General features: G+C 32.8%; 1 protein-coding gene and 1 long non-coding RNA gene across 3 annotated transcripts in view; one reads left to right on the top strand and one right to left on the bottom strand.

Annotated features, from left to right (window-relative positions):
• The window catches only part of LOC108913371 (glycerol-3-phosphate dehydrogenase, mitochondrial), a 42,600-nt gene that overhangs the window by 19,242 nt on the left and 1,783 nt on the right, over nucleotides 1-21,575 (top strand). The window contains exons 3-12 of one of the 2 annotated variants that reach the window (XM_018718922.1): nucleotides 945-1,104; nucleotides 6,039-6,261; nucleotides 6,381-6,544; nucleotides 6,598-6,891; nucleotides 6,948-7,151; nucleotides 7,217-7,411; nucleotides 7,694-7,885; nucleotides 7,941-8,150; nucleotides 10,514-10,713; nucleotides 18,620-18,721. In XM_018718922.1, the coding sequence (XP_018574438.1) occupies nucleotides 945-1,104; nucleotides 6,039-6,261; nucleotides 6,381-6,544; nucleotides 6,598-6,891; nucleotides 6,948-7,151; nucleotides 7,217-7,411; nucleotides 7,694-7,885; nucleotides 7,941-8,150; nucleotides 10,514-10,713; nucleotides 18,620-18,721 (1,944 nt within the window). Of the gene's footprint in view, nucleotides 1-944; nucleotides 1,105-6,038; nucleotides 6,262-6,380; nucleotides 6,545-6,597; nucleotides 6,892-6,947; nucleotides 7,152-7,216; nucleotides 7,412-7,693; nucleotides 7,886-7,940; nucleotides 8,151-10,513; nucleotides 10,714-18,479; nucleotides 18,579-18,619; nucleotides 18,722-21,575 lie in introns of both variants that reach the window. The other variant, XM_018718923.1, reaches the window with a different exon arrangement.
• LOC111692145 lies at nucleotides 14,783-15,931 on the bottom strand. Its single transcript, XR_002763151.1, has 2 exons — nucleotides 15,467-15,931; nucleotides 14,783-14,876 (listed from the first exon to the last, which is right to left on the bottom strand). It is a non-coding gene; the product is annotated as an uncharacterized LOC111692145 (long non-coding RNA).

The raw sequence follows: 21,575 nt of genomic DNA, 5'->3' as shown, positions 1-21,575 counted from the left end.
GCCACTGTGCAAGTTTTTGAACATTCTTACCGTTTGTTTTATGCCCCTTAATTAATAGGCATTATCCCTCAAACATGAAAAAAATATAAGAATTCATTTATAAGTTATAATGAAAATTCGAGAAAAAAAAATTATATTCAACACCCTGTATCTCGGAAATGAAGCCTTCTACGACATATGTTTATAGGAACTTTTCTTTTTAAAAACATGTGTTCTATCTCCTGTTAAAGTTTGTCTACAAAAAACTGACTCACCCTGTATATACTGTCGATATAATCGGAGAGCGTGCATTTCATTTTCTTCCACAATAGTAAAGGATATTGGTACTCCAGTTTTTGTATCGTTAATGAATATTTGCTTTGGAAGGCCTAGATATAGATAATATCTGCACATTTTATATCTTAGAAATTTGGATGTACAGTCAGTTTTCAGTAGTGTTCAGACTGTTTTTCTATAATACATATTTATTTGTTCGTTGGAAAGTTAATGACGTGATGGTAACAACTTTTTACTTAAATAAAAAAGTACTGTTTATACTTATTAATTTTTGATAAAAATATACTATCGTTTATAAAAATACTCGTATTAGATGTTCAAAAAATATGTACAAAGCTTTCATAAAGGTTACAAACCATGTGACCGCCGAGGTTAGGCAACCAATATTTCACGGCTGGTACTATCAACTAAAATGTAATCTTGATCTTATTGTTTTAATTTTACCGAAATTTAATTACCATCGTGAAGGAAATAAAATTACTTAAGTTATTAAAGCTTAGTAAACAAAATAAATAAGGAAGAATAAGGATGAATAAGGAAATCCATCTTGAAGCTCTCACTAGATATTCAATTAACGATAGTTTAAAATATTGAAATCTCACCTACTCATTATATTTATGTAGTAATTGTTAGATTACTTTTGATAAAAGTATGTGGAAATTTTTCAGTGGCTTACAGTAAAAGCCGAACAAAAGAGTTCCAAGCTGAAGAGGGCCCTACCTTCAAGAAGTGACCAAATCAAATGCCTCCAAGCGGAACAATATGACATTCTGATTATTGGTGGAGGCGCCACAGGTTCAGGTTGCGCCCTCGATGCAGTGACAAGAGGTTGGTATATCATTTATTTATAAAACTTATATACAGGGTGTCCCAGAATAACATGAACAACGGAAGACCACAGATTCGTCGAGTCAAAATAGGCAAATTTAGACTAGATGGGCTCAAAGTTTGTGAAAATTTTTTGAATTTTGTAAATAACTCGATTATGTATTATTCTATTTTGATTATTTTTGGGGTGTGAACTTTTGCTTTCAATCTACAAATTTTGATGTTATACAGTGTTTTTTAAAACTCACAATCCTACAAAATTGCTGTATGGTGATAATATCCGTTTTTAACTTGTCATCTTTCAGGTAATAATGACAACTATTTTTTATTTGATAGATGACACCATTTGGAAGTTTTTTGACCGTTTATAGAATTTTGATTAAATGAGCGGTTTGGGTACAAAAAATATTTTTTAAAAGTCTATATTATCTTGCCACCCATATTACAATCCTTAACAAAGTGCTAGTAGTCACTGTTTTTGAAGGTTTACTGTAATTTCAGTTTGCTCTTGTTTTGGGATAGCATTATTATTGGTTCTATTATTTATCCAATGAATGGGGAATTTATTCTTTATTAACAAAATTATGATGTATACTTGAACTGTGCAAATTTTGTGATAATATTCGCTATCTGTTAGATATAATAGTCGGAATTGTATTGACCTAAGTAATTAACGCTCTCTTATTAATCTGATAAATTTACCTAATAATGAAAACTGTAGGTAAGCCGGAAATCTTGTTATAATTTACGGATCAAATCAGCTTAGATTGCGATATATTGTGTATATATTTTGAAACATTAGGTGTAGGTATACAGGGTGTCCCAAAAGTATGGAAACAGCACAATAACTTTCGAAAAATGCATTTTGAGGAAAAACGATTCAGACAAAAGATTTAGGATTTTTCCCTGGCTATTAAATGGTGCCCCTAGATTTGACCTTGACCTTCAAGGTTATTTCAAGGTCAAGTTAATTTTTTCAAGTGGGATGCCCTACTTTTGACCCCGGAAATGAAAAGAGCGGGAAATTTTACGTTCAGATATGTCCTTAACCATTTTCCGAATTTGACCTCTGATGGTCATTAAAGGTCAAATGAAGGTCACGCATGGTTTGGCACGCTGTCTTGAAAACAACGGGTTGCAAAAAAATGACCATAACTAACGTTGTAGGATTTTTTCCTGGCTATCTGACGGTGACCCTTGATTTGACCGTGAACTTCACCTTCAAAAACCGCACTATATCAATTTTGCCAAAAAGCGGTTGATTTTTGAAATCGTGTCCGCTATCTTGGATCCGCCATCTTGGACTAAAATTCCTCAAAAACAGATTTCAGATTCGTAGTCAGCGACCCCAAAAACCCCCCTATACCAAATTTGGCGTAAATCAGGTAATTTTTTGGAATCGCGTCCGCCATCTTGGAAAATGGTCAAGGACATATTATCTGAACGTAAAATTGTCCGCATTTCCGGGGTCAAAAGAAGGGCATCCCATTTGAAAAAATTAACTTGACCTTGAAATAACCTTGAAGGTCAGGTGAAGGTCAAGGTCAAATCTAGGGTCACCATTGAATAGCCAGGGAAAAATCCTAAATCTTTTGTCTGAATCATTTTCCCTCAAAATGCATTTTTCGAAAGTTATTGTACTGTTTCCATACTTTTGGGACACGTTGTATAGAAAGGAATAGTTAGCAGAGATTGAAAATCAGTTCATTAGAAAGAGATATTTATTGAAACTATTTTTACCTAACCAAAAATCTCACACTGAAAAATAAAACTGACAAATAAGAAGTATATTATTACGTTACGCATTTCAAATATACAGGGCGAGTCAGTTTTTTTATACAAACTTTAACAGGAGATAGAACACATGTTTTTAAAAAGAAAAGTTCCTATAAACATATGTCGTCAAAGGCTTCGTTTCCGAGATACAGGGTGTTGAATATATTTTTTTTCTCGAATTTTCATTATAACATAAACGAATGCTTAGATTTTTTTCATGTTTGAAGGATAATCCTATTAATTGAGAGGCATAAAACAAGCGAGTGGAGGGGGTGCTCAACCCCTTTCTTAAACAGAACTTCTACACCAATGACTATTTTTAAAAAAACTGTTATTTTCATTATCGACATACAGTTTAACAAAAATAATGTCCCTTCTTCTGTTTCAAAATTCCTGTGCGTTTCCGAGTTATTTTGATTTTTAGTGTTTGTTGTGGTACTAAATTAAGTAATTTATTTATTATCAATTATCGGCTAAATTAATTCTTTCAACGAAACCTACCTAAATATGGTTTATTAAGGATTCTAAAAAGCCGAAATCTCTTATTCTTTATCTCTTTCCAATGTAGTCAAAATAAATATTTGTTATATCAAGCTATACTCAAATACAAGACTTTTATAAGTTGAAATCTGCTACATTACATACATACAATACATTATTGTGCAGTTGCCAAAAAGTTTTAAGAAGTTGTTAATTAAATATTGTTATAAATTCAAAAAAATTCTCCATAAACGTCAACATCAATGTTCATTCAATGTTTTTTTTTGTAATTTAATTGCAGTACATTAGTATTTACGCAGCACTTAATAAAGGATTGTTAAAATTAGTGTAATAAACAGATTTCAACTTATAAAAGTCTTGTATTTGAGTATAGCTGGACATAACAAATATTTATTTTGACTACATTGGAAAGAGATAAAAGAATAAGAGATTTCGGCTATTTAGAATCCTTAACAAATCATATTTATGTACGTTTCGATGAAAGAATGAAATATTTAGCCGATAATTAATAATAAATAAATTAATTTAGTACCACATCCAACACTAAAAATCAAAATAACTCAGAAACGTACAGGAATTTCGAAATAGAAGAAGGCTCATTATTTTTGTTAAACTATATGTAGATGATGAAATTAACAGTTTTTTTAAAAAATAGTCATTGGCGTAGAAGTTCTGTTTAAGAAAGGGGTTGAGCACCCCTTCCACTCCGCCACTGTGCAAGTTTTTGAACATTCTTATCGCTTGTTTTATACCCCTCAGTTAATAGGCATTATTCCCCAAACATGAAAAAAATATAAGCATTCGTTTATGAGTTATAATGAATATTCGAGAAAAAAAATTATATTCAACCTGTATCTCGGAAACGAAGCCTTCTACGACATATGTTTATAGGAACTTTTCTTTTTAAAAACATGTGTTCTATCTCCTGTTAAGGTTTGTCTACAAAAAAACTGACTCACCCTGTAAAAGTTTAAAAGTTTATATTTTTCATCAAAATTAATAACGATATTTCTTTTTTAATTAAGTTTTGGCAGTTTAAATTTGTTTGTTTATGCCCACTTAATATTTTTGGACAACAAGTAGGTACCTGAGTTTAAATTTACTAATGCAGTGAATATTAAACAGTTACAAATTTTTAGATGCCGAAATTTTAGTGTAACATAATATACTATTGGATGTTTCCTAATTCTGAAACAGTATTTAAATACCTATTTTTAAACGCGCGTCTATTTTAATTATAATTTGTCTATACAAATATTAGTTTAGTGATAAAATTTTCGATGCTCTTTGATTTCAGTTTATAATACCATTAATAATAAGTAATGCAATAAGATGCACGACTACAATGAAATAGACTTTGGTCTCACTACTTTTTTAAATGTAAGAAACTTTTTTATGTACTTAATTATTGTCAATTAACTACTATTAACTGAAACCATCAATTCAATCTTGTACTGGGCTCTATTCCTTGTTAATCGTTATAATTATAATGCAAAATAAAAATGTCATCACTTCCTATTATATCCAACTATATAATGTAAAAATTGTAATAGTTTTTAATATTAGTATTTGATAACATTTATTGAAAATATGTTTGATAATAATTTTCTGTTCATTATGGTTATTTTCCATTTTACTTTCCTATCTATTATTTTTTAATTAGGTATGGTTACAATGTGCGTTGTTCTGAACCAAAATAATTTTTTTACATAACCTATCCAACTGACCATCTTTTAAGCATTGCTATTAATATTGACCGAAATTTAAAGAGTAAACATGTTTACCGATTTTTGAATGAATGACGGTATATTTACGTTAGACTGCAAGATACGACAGACAAGATAAATATTTTCAAAAAAATTGCAGATTTATAATAATAGACATAGTAGTGAGAAATTTATCAGTCACAGCGACGATATATTTGAAAATTTATATTTATTTCCATCTTAACCCACTTCGTTTTGTAATAAATCTTTCAGCTATCTTGTTAAAAATATTTATCAAACTAAATTTATTGTGGGAAAGATCTGATTACAATAAAATTTTATTGTGTTTTGATACATAAATATTCCCTTTCCCTTCTCAGGAAATAGTACAAAACATATACCAACATTTCGAGTTTTGGGGACGCCAACAAAACAAGTCGCCAAGCCATCAAAATAAACAGTTAACTATTATCGACATTTGGCTATACAAATTGTTTAAGAGAAAACCAGTTTATATTAGTTTATACTTACAAAATACGTTTCAATTGTGTCAATTACAATAAACAACATATAAAGTTAATAACCTGACTTTGGAATTATTTTAAATTGAATATTATCGTTCATGGAAAATAATTTGTTCATTTTAATATTATAGTTTATTTATTTTAATTTAAAATTTCAATGATAAATGTTGTCCGCCTGTGACATAATTAAATTTATAACGTTTAGTATTGTCGGCAATGAAATAAAAATAGTAACAAAGTAAAAAAAATTGTTCGGAAAATAATAAATAGAATAAATGATGCAAAAATAAATAAGTGCATTTATTATCTTTTAATTTATCAGTACTTGAAATAGCTAACTTTCAAAAATGCGGTGGGAGATTTTTAAATGTCTAAAAGATGATGAAAGACGTAGCTTTCGCCTCATGAATTATTAACACCCTTTTAGGATTAAAAACTGCTCTAATCGAGGCCGATGATTTTGCCAGTGGCACCTCTAGCAGAAGTACAAAACTCATCCATGGAGGGGTGAGGTATTTACAGAAGGCTATAATGCAATTGGATTATGACCAATATAAAATGGTAAAGGAGGCCTTACACGAAAGGGCTGCCATGCTGTGCCAAGCCCCACATCTCGCTTACCCCTTACCCATTATGTTGCCTGTCTATCAGTAAGTAAAGATGAATTATTCACTATTATTATTATTATTCATATGCTGTAAAGTCAAAAAATAATCTGTATGTCTGCGTGAAATTCTGAATATGTAAAAGGTTAATTGATTCTTTTTAGGTGGTGGCAAGTTCCATATTACTGGTTTGGTATTAAAATGTATGATGTAGTAGCTGGATCCAAAACGGTGAAGTCTTCCTATTTTCTCTCTAAGAAAAATGCATTGGAACTATTTCCTATGCTGAGAGGCGACAAGTTGTGCGGAGGAATTGTCTATTATGATGGTGAGTGTAGCTACATCAATGAGAGTGAGAATGAGAATAACATTCAATTTTAGGCCAACAAGACGATGCCAGAATGAATCTAGCAATAGCGTTGACTGCCGCAAGCCATGGTGCCACTGTAGTGAACCATGTTTCTGCGACAAGTCTTATAAAAGAGAAGAAAGATGGTAAGGAAGTTATTAGTGGTGTTAACGTGAAAGACGAGTTGACTGGAAAAACATGGAGTGTCCCAGCAAAATGCGTCATAAACGCCACTGGACCTTTTACCGATAGTATTAGAAAAATGGACAATCCTTCCATAAAGGAGATCTGTTCACCCAGTAGTGGGGTTCATATTACCTTACCAGGTAAAATTGGACTGATTTTGGTAAATTATATGTAGTTACAATGACTTGTGGTGTAGGTTATTACAGTCCTGAACAAATGGGTCTTCTTGATCCATCAACTAGTGATGGTAGAGTAATTTTCTTCCTTCCATGGCAAAAGCATACCATAGCTGGTACGACTGACTTACCCTGTGAGCCAACACATAATCCCAAACCCACAGAGGACGAAATTTTATTCATTCTTGAAGAAGTTAAGAATTATCTGAATCCAGACGTAGAGGGTAAGTAGTTCTAGTAGTATTCCAATGGATACCATACTTATTCATGACGATTGTAATTTTTTCAGTAAGGAGAGGTGACGTACTATCAGCTTGGAGTGGTATTAGGCCTTTAGTATCAGATCCAAACAAGCCAGACACACAGTCACTTGCTAGAAACCACATTGTTCACGTCAGTCCATCCGGTTTAGTTACAATTGCCGGAGGAAAGTGGACCACATACAGAGCAATGGCCGCAGAAACAATTGATACTGCTGTTGCAGGTTAGTACACACTCAATTTTTTATAAACGAAATTTAACAGAAAGTCAATAAATAAAGGGAATTGTTTAATTGTCACAAAAGGCTTAACTGATGATATAACTATTCTGCCAGCTATATGCCCCGATCAGCATTGAGTTATACCAGCACTATCTAATGCAGCTGGGATCATTCGTCAGTCGAACCCACCAGACATATACCGGTTTCAAATCCTTCCACATTACTTTAGGACTTTTTCTAGTATAAGTTGAAAAAGAGTTTTCAAAAAATATATCTATGTTTCAGCCTGTTGTCTTACACCCAAATACAATGAAAGTCAAACTGATGGTTTATTGTTAACTGGAGCACACGACTGGACCCCTACCATGTACATCCGACTCGTGCAAGATTTCGGCTTGGAGTATGAAGTCGCTCAACATTTAGCTAAATCGTACGGAGACAGAGCCTTCGCGGTAGCAAAAATGGCTTCTTTGACAGGTAGACAAATCAGAGACTGTTGCTATAAACACATATGTTGAATGCTTAATTTTAGGAAAACGTTGGCCCATTATTGGTAAGAAAATCCATCCAGAATTCCCCTACATCGACGCTGAAGTGAGATACGGAGTTCGAGAGTACGCTATGACGGCGATTGATATGATTGCCCGCAGGCTCAGACTTGCCTTCTTAAACGTGCAAGCAGCACAAGAAGCCCTTCCGGAGATAGTTGATATTATGGCCGAGGAGTTACATTGGTCCGAGAGTGAGTTTAAAAAGTCACTACTTTTTTTAATGATAAATATAATAGTCCAGTTACGCAGGATTTTTACCTCCGAATTCTTTATAACTGAACCGATTGACGTGAAATTTTGAATGAATGTGGGGAATGCCTCAAGGAACAAAACTTATATAGTGCTGAAGTGTGCTTTTGCCCTGGGGGTTGTGAAATTTTTACGGCCAAAATAACCACAGGAATCGATAGAGAAGTCAATTTTAAGTAACAAATGTTATATAAAGTTTTTTGGATAATCCAATACTTTCCGAGTAATTCGTCATTGAAAATGTTGATTTTTTACTGAAAAAGTGCTTGTTTTCAGAGAGTTTTTTGCAAATAACTCTGAAACCATTGGATTTAACGAAAAAGTTGTAATGGACAAAAAGAAAGGTAATAAAATTTTGTTCTTCTCTAAGTGCAATATAAACCGAGTTATGGATTTTTAAACATTATTATATGTTAGCTAAAAACTAAATTGGAACCAGTTAACGTTAAATAACGCCAAAACCATAAATATTAGGAAAAAACTATTTGAACCTTTTTTAAAGTACTTTGAAAAACCTTTAAAATGAGCTATTTTAAAAGTCTAGAATCAAAATTAACGGAAATATGATCGAAATAACATGATAATCTCATTTTTTTTAAGAAAAAATTAATAAACAAATCAGTGGCTTTGGCGACAGAATTAAAATTAAACGCTATCCATTTCCAGATTTCTTCATTTATGTTCTAAGAATATGTTCTGGGTCTTTGGCTCACCTACAAAGCATGATTTCGAAAAAAAAACTTTTGAAATCGTGCTTTGAAAATGTAAATTTTTCAAATTTTTGAGAAAAAATCGATTTTTACGCTGTAACTTAAAAATTAAAGGGTGTGTTTGGTGCATGCAAGATAGACAGTAAAAAAAATCTAGAAGTCAGCAATCCATTCGGACAAACACAATAAAATAAATACAGTCCACATTTGTTTGATTTGTATAAAGAATCATAAGAAGAAAAAAGTGATATTTGTTCACGACCAAGTCATACAGGGCTTACAAAAGAGGGTGGAAGAAAAAAATATAAGAGTAAAAAAATTTTAGCTTTATTTTTGCTAATTTTGCTTTTTTTATTCCTCTAAAATTAATATTAATCGAGATTTCGCCATTTTAAGTTATCATATGAATGAGAGAACCACCCTTTTCGAGCCCTTTAAACCCTTTAAATTTAAAAATGAAGGGCTTAAAAAAGATAAACTTAACAGTTCACGTAGCCCTTACAATTCCCTGCACAATGAGCCTTTGTGCGATTAAAAATTTTAAAAAGTAAGAAAGTTATAGTCAAAAAAATAAACACGCGTATAGGTGATAATTTTTAGAAAATTTAAGTCAAACAAGAATTTTGAAGCATTTTGATCTTTTTTGTATATATCGAAGAGGACGAGCATGATTGTGAAGAGAGTAGCAGTGACGACGAATAATCATTTACATATACCTAATTATAATGTTTTTTTGTATTTATTATTATTAAAAAGGAAAATAAAAATTTATAAAATAATCTTAATTTTGTGTGTGTATATACCTATATAAATGTAAGGGGTAATTTTTAAGGGTTGAAAAGTTGCAATCAATTCAAAATTATTTTATAAGATGGGAATAAATGTTTATTTAATACGAATGCACATCTACTCTTTCAATAATATTTTTTCATTTTATTTTCGAAAGAAGGGGTATTTTTCAAGAGTTGAAAAGTTGCAATCGATAAAAAAGATTTTTTAATAAGAAATCAAATTTAATTTGATAAAAATGCATGATTAAATTGTTTCTAGTTGAAAAAAATTTTTTTATATTATTTTCATCCAAAGGGGTGATTTTTAAAAGGTTTTCCGGGTTGAAACTTTGAGATACATTAAGTTTCATGTTAGATAATACATAAAATTACTCATACTGTATAAATAAAAAAGATTTGATTACATAAAATGCTTAAATTTGTATTTTTTCTTTTTTCCAATAAGGCGTGGTTTTCACCCCTTAAGAACAAAAAGCACACCTAGCGCATATATAAGTTTTGAAGTGGGGGGTAAGATGAGCCTAATTCTAAATTTTGAGAAAAATCGATGCAGTTATAAAAAATTCGGAGGTATTACTATATTTTCAGCTAGAGTAACTGGACTACAATGGAATAATGTCTGTTTACGCTCACGTTAGTTACAATAATCCTCAACAATAAACATTTGTTTCGGTAGTATGTTAGGTTAGTTTCTTAATTTTATTATTATATACATTTTTTAATCCGGTATGTTGGTTCCATTTCCATTCTAAACCCTCTTGTTCTGTTTTTGAAAATAAATGAGTTAAATAAATTACATTTTAGAGGAAAAACAGGATCAAATAAAGGCAGCGACAGGGTTCCTTCAAACTGAGATGGGCCAAAACGTCAATCGTGCCAGTCGCGATAAAATACCTATCAATCTCAGTAAAGAAGAAATACAACTGTATATTAAGAGGTTCCAAATCATTGATAAGGACCGTAAAGGATATGTTTCCATCAATGACATCAGGAGAAGTTTGAAGGTATGTAAAAATATCGTACGTTCAGATTTACAAAATTCAGTTTTGGAAATATGTAAATTGAGTAAAAAAAAGATTTTTAAATAACGTCACACCAAAATCCAAAAAATTTATGGAAAGAATATGTTGATTATTTGCATTTTTATTTCTTCTCAATAACAATTCAGTTTCTAGACAGGGTGTGGCGTGTGTAATCTATAAAAATTAAACTACAGCTTCCTGACGATATTTGTAATAGAAAAGTCTTATACAAAGAAGTTCTATCTTTGTTTTTTTGTAAATTAAAGTGCATTTATTCAACGAAAATGAAGGTCGACCCTGTGTTATTTATTAAAAACTTTGAAAATGTTTTTATGTGACCCGAGATGCAATCTTATAGTTTGAGTCGGTATAATCTAATACTAGTAATACTAACAGAAGGTTAGGTTACATTGTCAAAAAATTTGTGCAGTCAACTGATTTTGTATTTGTATTGAATTCATTATTCACTTAATTATTAAATATTAAGCATCGTCCATCGACCCATTAGTATTAAAAAGTGAAAGATTCCAGACAAAAGTTGTTATTTTGTAATTCCATGATAGGAACAGTGTAATTTTTATAAAGAAATAAAAAAATAAGAATAACGTGCCGATTACATTAAAAACAAGATTCTTATTTCTTACTTTGCTTAATTTTTTAGTTTGTGCACAAACTAGTTTTACAATGAACCGAGAAAACAATGCATTTACTATTTCCGAACGTGTCGATATGGTGTTAGTGTATGGTGCAGCCAGAGAAAATGCGCTCGCGGCGACTAAGTTGTACCGGGAACGATGGCCACAACGTCACCCCCCATGTGCAAATACAATCCTACAGTGCGTTCAGCGGCTGCGGAATACGGGAAGTGTTATTCTTCGCGGAGAAGGACGTGCTCAGCAAGTGAACCTTAATGTTGAAAATGCAGTGTTGGAAAATCTTGACGAAGATCCCACAATTAGTACTCGACGACTCGCACAGCAAGTAAGAACCTCATCTTTTACCGTGCATCGCATCTTAAGGCGCCAGCTGTTGCATCCCTATCATCTGCAACCAGTTCAACAGATTTTACCCCCGCATTGTGATCAACGAATGCGTTTTTGCAGATGGTTTTTATGGCAATATGTCAAAGTAGACTTTCCTGCTTATGTTTGTGTAACAGATGAGGCGACATTTACCCGTGATGAAGTGAATTTCCATAATATGCACATATGGGCCGATGAAAATCCTCACGCGATTAGGGAATCTCATTTCCGACATCGGTTCTCTTTAAATGTATGGGCTGGCATAATAGGCGATGTACTTGTGGGTCTTATTTCTTTGAAGGACGACTAAATGGACCAACATATACTGACTTTTTGGAGAACTGGTTGCTGAATTATTGGACAATGTGGCATTACAAGTTCGGGTGTACGCATGTTTTATCTTCAAGATGAGGCTTCTCCCCACAGTACTCGAGAAGTAACGACACTTTTGAATGAAATGTTTCCTCAGCGATGCATTGGACGCTTTGGTCCTGTGCCGCGGCCACTTCGGTCACCCGATCTAACTCCAATGGACTTTTATCTTTGGAGTCACTTGAAGTCATTGGTTTCCAATACTCCAATTGCTACTGTGGAAGAATTGCAAAACCGTATACTTGAAGCTGCTGACACAATTAGGGGAATACCTGGAATTTTTACAGATGTGGTTTTGTTTGCGAACTCTTGCACTAACAAAAATACATTTAAGATAGTAATTACTATTAATTATTATAATAAGAAAATATCAGTTTTTTTTAAATATCTATTTTTCTTAGTTTGTACTTTTGCATTGAAAAATTCCCCAAAAATTGAGTATCTTTCTATCTTTCAACGACGATTTGTTTACGCGGCTGATCTACAGCACGTAACTCATCGTACAGCACACGGACAGGATCATTCCAAAGAAAATATTTTGATCCATAATTGAACTTTAATTTGCGAAAAAAAAACGCAAAAATATAACTTTTTCGTATAAGACTGTTCTATTACAAATATCGTTAGGAAGCTGTAGTTTAATCTTTATAGATAATACACGCCACACCCTGTATATGTTGAGTGTTTTGTAACCTCTAAAAGAAATTACAAGTAGAAGCAAATGATGTACAACTAATGCTTTCTAATAATTTTTGCGAGTCCGTATCTAATCACAAAAGTTAAAATTAATTTTTAATTTTAACTGCCAGATTTTATATGGTTACGAATTTAGAAGTATTACATTGATGCATAAATTCATAGTTTAGATTCAAAACTTAATTTTTTGAAATAAACAAAGTATCATACATTAATGTATCCTTCTGCGTTGTTCACGACCAGGTCTTGACGTTTTTCGATTTCACACCTGAAACAATTGAGTAATTTGGAATTAGACATTTTAAAGAGCAGTTCCTCTGTTAAAAAATAATGGCTTGCCTTTGAAAATTATTAGATGAAGAGTGGTAATAGAGCAATGTTAGGAGCATTGTTATCCTGCAACATCATTTGGATGGTCTAGTGGCCCCAAGATGACTTACTTTTTACTTCCATTTTTCAAATCTCTCAAATGTACTGATATGTATACAGTAACTTTTTGTGCATCCGAAGGTACTGCAGTCTTGTGGCTTTTGAACTTCATATTTTCATTTTCAATCTAGTTAACTTTCCAGTAAAGGGGCACCTTGCACAAGTTTCTTGCCTGAGGATGTGGGTGTATTCTTTTGGATACAACTTTTGTAGTCTTTAAAGAAATTGTCTTCTGTAGTTCAATGCTTCACACTACCCTCAGCATGTGTCAGATTTTTCCTCAGATCACCATGTCGTATGAAGAGGCTTATCATCCCACACAGCACAATGACATTCGTAGGATGTACTAAGGATAACTTCTCAGGATATATAGGATATCCTCGGATAGGTACACAATCACCTCAGGATGTACCAGGGATATCCAAATGGAACGTCCCGGGATTTGCTCGTAACGTCCTGAGGACATCCGCCTGGCTATCTGCAGGAGATTATCAGGTTATCAGTGATCAAATGAGGACGTCCTAGGATTTACTGTGTATGTCCTCAAGACATCAGCCGGGCTATTATCAGGTTATCAGTGGATCAAATGAGGACAACGTAGGCTTTACTGTTGATGTCCTCAGGACATTAGCTGGGCTATATACAGCACATTTTTAGTACTTATTGGGCTAATAAAAAAAATTACAGGGTGGTATTAAATATTTCTATAGATCAAATACGTACCTAATTTCCAAAACATTTGCTTGCCATTTCCACTCCATCTAATATTTTTTATTAAAAAAAAATATTGACAAAAAAATGAAAAGGGAAATCTGATCATTTATCTATTCGGTTATAATACGAGATTTGATTTCTTTGAATACCACTGGAATAAAAATTAACAATACAATATTTTGGATCTGTCGATTAGATTCGTCATAAATACGTAAAGGGTAGTTTTAAAATTCTCTTTTCATGAGATTTAAAGACATTTTACATTTTTCTGCAAGAAGTATTCCATCGTTGATACACGTATGTATTTTTTAAACATTTTACTCACCCACTTACTAAAATCTGACGAGAAAATTCTGTAACATAGCCACCGGCAGATATTTTTCTGTTTAAGACAACAACTACTACAGACAAGACTACATACAAGTTTTCAGAAACATCTCCAAATTATTTAGATATACACATCAACGGTTCATATTATTCATAAAACTGGTTTGAGGCATTTTTTTAAACTGGAACAAATAAGACCTAAAGTACTTCATGAGAATAAAATATAAACTTTAATAGCACTTATTTTTAAACTGAGTTCTTGAATAAAAAAATAAAATTGAACTGAATTTTTTTATTCATTGCACATTATAAATATAAACTTAAAAAGCAAATTTCACATGTACTTATATATATATAATCAACTCTTTCTATGATACATATAACCAACTTTTTTATTACAGAATATAAACAAAGTTATATACACAACTAAGTTATTATTTGTATTATATGTATAACTATTCCTTATGTGCTGTTGATCTGGTCTCTTTTTATAGTCTCTCATTTGCATGCCGCGACATGTTTTAATGCCCTCCCCATTATCTTTTTCTGGGCAATTTTTTGTGCAATGTGCTTGTGAAATTCCAGCTGTAAATTTGTAGAAAAAGTATGTTAATAATACATTTACATTGTAGACGAGTGACAAAACAAAAATTTTCATTAAATACATTTAACGAGACTATTCTAATTTCATGAACTATGGATTATAATCTGTTGATATTAAATTTAATTCTAATATTCTAATAGATAATACGTAATTCTGCCTACGATTTATAATGTAATCCTTATAACTCACAATGTTGGTACAAATATTACAGACAGAGAACTATAATAAATTAATTAAATTTATGGGATACAATCCTTTGTCAGAACACCTATATACAACACATTCAAAACTAAAAATTATAGATTTGAACATATTATGTAGATTTGGTGATACCACTTATACACATCTATTACAAATAGTGATAAAAACTATTCTAATTTTTGAATGGTATTAGGCTCTATATAAAAAATATTTGAAAACATGTTTTTTTAATGCGTTCTTTAGGCATTATATAATTATTGCATGATACAAACAGTAAGAACAAAATTAGTTAATACTATATACGATTCTAACCTATATGTTTATTCTATGATATTAATACCTTAATACCAAAGGTAATTTAAATACTTACTTCTGCCAGCAGGTGGTTGATGCACGTCACTTAACTATTTTAACAAGCTTTAAATTTCATTTTCCACTTTTCAAATTAATAAAAACGTCATTGAGTCACGCACTTATAAAACAAAGAAACACAGAAAATGGCGAGATACGGGTCATGTCGTCAATATGTCATACTGCGCATGCACCATGCACTGTGCAAAGCCAAGAACCATCCCAGGATGGGATCACTCTAGAATTTGCCTAGGATATCCCAAAATTGGAGATTATTCGGCTTTTAATATCTTCATAGGATATTTCCAGGACATCCTGTTTGGATTTACCTGGGATATCCCCAACTAGGATATTGATAGGATCTACTTGTCTTATTTAAATATCATCAGGATATCCTGAGGAGTGAGATCCCCGATTAGGATATATAGGACTAAATGAGGATATCCCAGGGACGTCATGTGCTGTGTGGGATTGTATGTAACGAATTATTTCCTAATGCATTCAGCACTCTTCTTGTTGGTTGTTTGGTAAAAGTCCATGTTGCTATCTAGCATGGACACACAGTACTTCTCATGATTCTTACTATTGATCATTTAGCTATTTATGGTTTTTGCAACTCCCAGGGCAAGATCGGGGCTAAAAGCAATACGAATTTATGCATCATTGTATAGATGAGACTGAATATCTTCTCATCAACATAATTAAATACTGAATCTAAAATTTACACTAACATATACAGGGTGTAACGTAAAGGTTGGGAATAAATTAAACAGTGGATTCTTTAGTTTAAAAAATAATTTTTTGTCATATGAACTTATGCTCTACGGGCTTTCTTTTCCAAGCTACAGGGCGCTAAAAAAATTCAAAAAATTTAGTTTTTCTCCAATAACTTTCGAACATTAGAAGATAATGGAATGAAATTTTATCCATAGCTTAATTTGATAATCCCCTAGTAACAGGAAAAAGATTGGCTTTGTAAGTTACTCAGTGGCGTGCGTACGTATTACACCGTAAAGTTTTTCGAAGAAAATTGTGGTACGCCACTGGTAAAAACATTTTTTTAATATTTTTGTGTAATCTACATTTTATTTTAAACAAAATTACCCTCTTGCGTTTTATTCCTAGCTCTTGTCACTTTTCCGTAAATAAACGTTTTGTAAATACCATTTTTTCCTATTGCTAACATAGGAAAATGAAAATAAAAACATTATAAGTATGCTTTGACCAAGCCACCAAAATTTGTTTTCAGATGTTTTCAGACAAAACATCATTGTCAGTCATGACATCTAGCTTTCCTTAAGCGGTTGTACTTTGGTTTAGATCTGTTAGAAATGGAATACTCATTTCCAGAATTAGCAGATATGCATTTTATTTACAGCCTTGCCAAGGGGAATACTATGTTAGCTGTGCGTCTTTATGTTGAACGTTTTCCAGCTCGGTGTATTCCAAATAGGAAGACTTTTTCGAGAATTCATGTGCGCTTACGTGAAACCGGCTCGTTAAAACCTTGCACCTCCGGCGGAAGATCTCGAAATGTAAGGACAGTACAACTTGAAGTACCACATCCTTCAGATGATCGAGGTGAATCGTAAATCAAGTAGGTACTAGAAGAATTGGAAGAATGGAGAGAGTAAGTCATATGACTGTCCAACGAATCCTGCATGATAATCTGCAAAGAGTTCAGGCGCTTTCTGTCGAAGATTATGCACCACGTCTTAGATTTTGTACCTGGTTTTTAAATAAGTGCAATCGGAACTTGTTATTCCACCCATCCATTTTATTTACCGACGAAGCTGGATTTACAAGGGATGGTATAATTAATTTCCACAATAGTCATATGTGGGCTGATGAAAATCCGCATGGAATAATACAATCCCGGCACCAGCAACGATTTTCAATTAATATTTGGGCCGGAATAATTGGCGATTTTTTTTATTGGCCCCATAGTACTACCAAACAGACTAGGCGGTTTATCGTATCTGGATTTCCTTCAAACAGATTACAACCTTTATTAGAAGAAGTTCCAATTGAAACACGCCAGAACATGTGGTTTATGCATGACGGCGCCCTCAATGAAACGTTCCCCAATAAATAGATAGGTCGTGGAGGGCCAAAAGCGTGGCCTGCTCGTTCTCCCGGACTTAATCCATTAGACTATTATGTGTAGGGGGCACTTAAAAAACATAGTTTATTCCGTTCCCATTTCTGATGTACAGATTCTTCGTCAAAGAGTTGAAATTGGCTGTCAGCAAATTCGAGATATGCCTGGTATTTTTGGACGAGTAAGAGAATTTATGAGAAAATGCATTGAAAAATGTATTGTAAGTTGGGGGGGCAATATTTTCAGCACCTTTTGTAATCTTGTTCATTACTTCTTATTACCTACTCAATAAATTCTTTAAATTCCAAGTCACTAGTGTTTTTTTTATTATTGTTAAAATAATGTGATATTTTAATATCATTTTCAAAACAAACAAGTCTTTTTTAATGCGTGTTTGACCATTTTCGGTAGCTGAGTCAAAGCATACATCATAATGTTTTTGTTATTTTCATTTTCCTATGTTAGCAGCGGGAAAAATGGTATTTGCAAAAGTTTTATTTACGGAAAAATGACAAGAGCTAGGAATAAAACACAAGAGGGTAATTTTGTTTAAAATAAAATGTAGATTACACAAAAATATTTAAAAAAATTTTTTACCAGTGGCGTACCACAATTTTCTTCGAAAAACCTTACGGTGTAATACGTACGCACGCCACTGAGTAACTTACAAAGCCAATATTTTTCCTGTTACTAGGCGATTATCAAATTAAGCTATGGATAAAATTTCATTCCATTATCTTCTAATGTTCGAAAGTTATTGGAGAAAAACTAAATCTTTTGAAATTTTTTAATGCCCTGTAGCTTGAAAAAGAAAACCCGTAGAGCATAACTTCATATGACAAAAATTTATTTTTTATACTAAAGAATCCACCGTTTAATTTATTCCCAACCTTTACGTTACACCCTGTATATTTAAATCATTTTTTAACAGTCCTTAGGTATAAAACTAACAGACGAGGAAATTCACAACCTACTCTCTGACATTAACGTAACGTACAACGGCCAACTGGATCTGGCTGACTATTTACAAGTAAGTTGAAAATATGTTCTAATATCTTGTTATCGTTGCAGCAACACGGTGAAAAGGAGGTTCCTGGTGAGGAGCTCCATGAAATTCTTAAAGAAATTGATACGAACATGAATGGACAAGTCGAGCTCGATGAATATTTACAGGTTTGATAACAGATGCTTGTTTGTGTGCATCTTGGCAGATTTTTTTTGTTTTCGCTAATTTTTTCTTAACAAGCAACGAGTGGATTAAATAAAACGCAGTTTTTTTTTAGTTTCTGCTACCATACTTTTTCTTTGTGGTAGTTTTTTGCTTGTGCTTTTGAGAAAAGTTTGTATAGTAGCAAGATTTTAAAATTGTCAGTCTGTCCTTGTAGTCACTCTAATGACTTTACTTCCTTTTTCTGCAGTTTCACTCAAAATTATACTTTTGTTAAGTGTAACTGTATAATTCAGCGAATTTCAGAACAATGTAGAAAATAATATCTCCATTGCAACATCTATGGTTTTAGGAATTATGGCGGTTAGTGATCTTTTGTGTGTTTTATTATTATTATTATTATTATAGTATCTATGTTGGTAAAGTGTGGGAAAGGAATGTTTAACTTCTTCTGTTTTTGTAGGATTTAGTTTTCATTCTAGATATTAAAATTATCTACTGATATTTTGTTGGGGAAAATTGCTCCTGTTTTCACACGAATAAATTATTTTATTTTATTTATCTTTTAAACTAGACAGATCAGACAATTATCAAATCTGAGAATATGCATACATTTTTGCATAACAGCTGTTATATTAGCTTAAATTTCCTTACAAACTTTTAAATGCAGGCTGACCCGAATTAGCCTATAATATTATACCCAGTGGCGGCCCGTGGGTTTGAATACAGGGGGGGGGGAGGGGCGCATTTTGAAAAGAGGACATACATCATAAGAGCAGCGGGGGGTGTGGGGCCGCAGGCGAAACATTTTAAGGAATTTGAAGGTCATTGTGTTTTGCAAGTACCCCAAAATGAATACTGTCAGTGTGTACAGTAGCTACTTAGATACAATGCGAGAAACAAAATTCCAACGTGTGGGGGCTGAAGTGGATAATCGATAATCGAACTCAGTTAGGATATAATTATGTAGATTACTGTAATAGTTCATTCTGTATAGTTTTTGAAATTCCTTTAAAAACATGGGCATCACTAAGATGTTTATCTAAAACGGGATCAATTTTTGTACTATAGTCTATCAGTTCTAAAAATACCCCTTTGTTTACCGAGTTACTTTCTTTATTATGTCCACGAAGAGAAAGGTTACATGTACCACATAGTTTTAAGATATTTAAAATTTTTGAAAGAAGCAATCGATTTTTCTTAACTGTTTCGTTATGACTATTTACTATTTATTTGTTCTGCATAAGCACTATTTAAACAAGAAGCAATATTTACTCTTCCTAAAAGTAAAAAACTCACCAACTTATTTTTGTGTTTAGGAGAATTTTCATGTTTCTTAATTTTAATTTCTAAATGTTTCAAGTCAGAAACTCCAGTTTTCGTCCAGTTTTCTTCGCCTCCTCCAAACAATAAACATACAAAACAAAAAAATCTATTTGTTTGGTCACAACCACACAACCACAGGGTCTTATCATAAATGTTTTTATCAAATTTGCGAAAGCCGGCCCACTTTTTGCACTCTTTCTGCACCTCAACTAAATTCAACACTGGCGTTGGACGTCCGTTATTTTTCAATTCGACTTTTTCCTCTAAACTTAAATTACTAATAACAAGTTTTTTTATTTCACAAACCCTCATTTTAAACTTAAACTTATAAAATATAATGTCTTAAAAAGCGCCAAAGCAAAAACAAAACACATATAACCACACTTCAGTGATACGGGTTACTGCCTCATGGAGTCCCAAAACAAAGCGCGCGAGCGCGCGAGCCTATCGTCGCCTATCCCCTCCACGTGCCAATTTGTCCAATCATATGTAAAAATATGCTTGCACGATGGACTCGGATTTCACGGTCCGCGATGGAGTGGGGATTGCACGCGCGGTTAAACATAACTCTTTGGTACGATCATAGATGGCAGATGGCATTAATCTGAGCTACGTTCACGGAGTACATGCACGTTATGCAACCAACCTAACATCTAAGAGATATTGAATACATGCTATTTAGATTTCTTATTGATTTAAATAAATACATTATTTTAAGTTTATAGTGCAGATAGATCTCTTTAAAATAATGTGTTTGCCTTATAAACATTGGTCTGGAACAGCACCGTTTTAGATATACAGGGTGATGTTGTTAAAAAAAATGTTTTTTTGTTTATATCTCGGGAATCTATTACCCGATCTCAATAAAATTTGGTACAGATAATCTATGATATGAGCTCTAAAAGTACAACCAGTGGTGTGGAAAGGGTCAACTACTTTTAAAAAAAAAAACCTACGCCACGGTATTTTTTACAAGCTAATTTATATTCTAATGCACAAAATACTTAAAAAGGTAACTTGAATTTTTTCCCTAAAATTCTGCCGTTTTCAAGTTATTCATACCAATACAATCACTTTGTGCAGACATTTCTACCCATAATATTACAATTATATTTATTTCTATCACGCGAGCTCGCTATGGGACCTATAGTGTAGGGGGTTAGGTGCACTGGAAAGTGCTAGATAGTACAACAGCGTGATGTTATTTTCATAGCGCAACGCTGGAGCGTTGCGCTATGAAAATAACATCACGCTGTTGTACTATCTAGCACTTTCCAGTGCACCTAACCCCCTACACTATAGGTCCCATAACGACTCGCACTTGTGATAGAAAATAGTATGTGCAACTCGTTCGGAAAAGTTGCCATAGCGCCACTTGGACGCTTTCCGCACTCGCTTCGCTCGTGCGTCAACTGCGTCCGCGTGGCGCTATTGGCAACTTTTCCCCACTCGTTACACAATGTACTATTTTATGCTTAAAAGTAAGTGGAAATTGTAAGCACATCAACAAAATTCTTTACACTCGTTTCTACA

Source organism: Anoplophora glabripennis, unplaced genomic scaffold, assembly GCF_000390285.2.
Source record: "Anoplophora glabripennis isolate ALB-LARVAE unplaced genomic scaffold, Agla_2.0 scaffold976, whole genome shotgun sequence".
Lineage (NCBI taxonomy): Eukaryota > Metazoa > Arthropoda > Insecta > Coleoptera > Cerambycidae > Anoplophora > Anoplophora glabripennis.
Note: the sequence above shows the minus strand (reverse complement) of the source record. Positions and strands in the feature narration are given on the sequence as shown.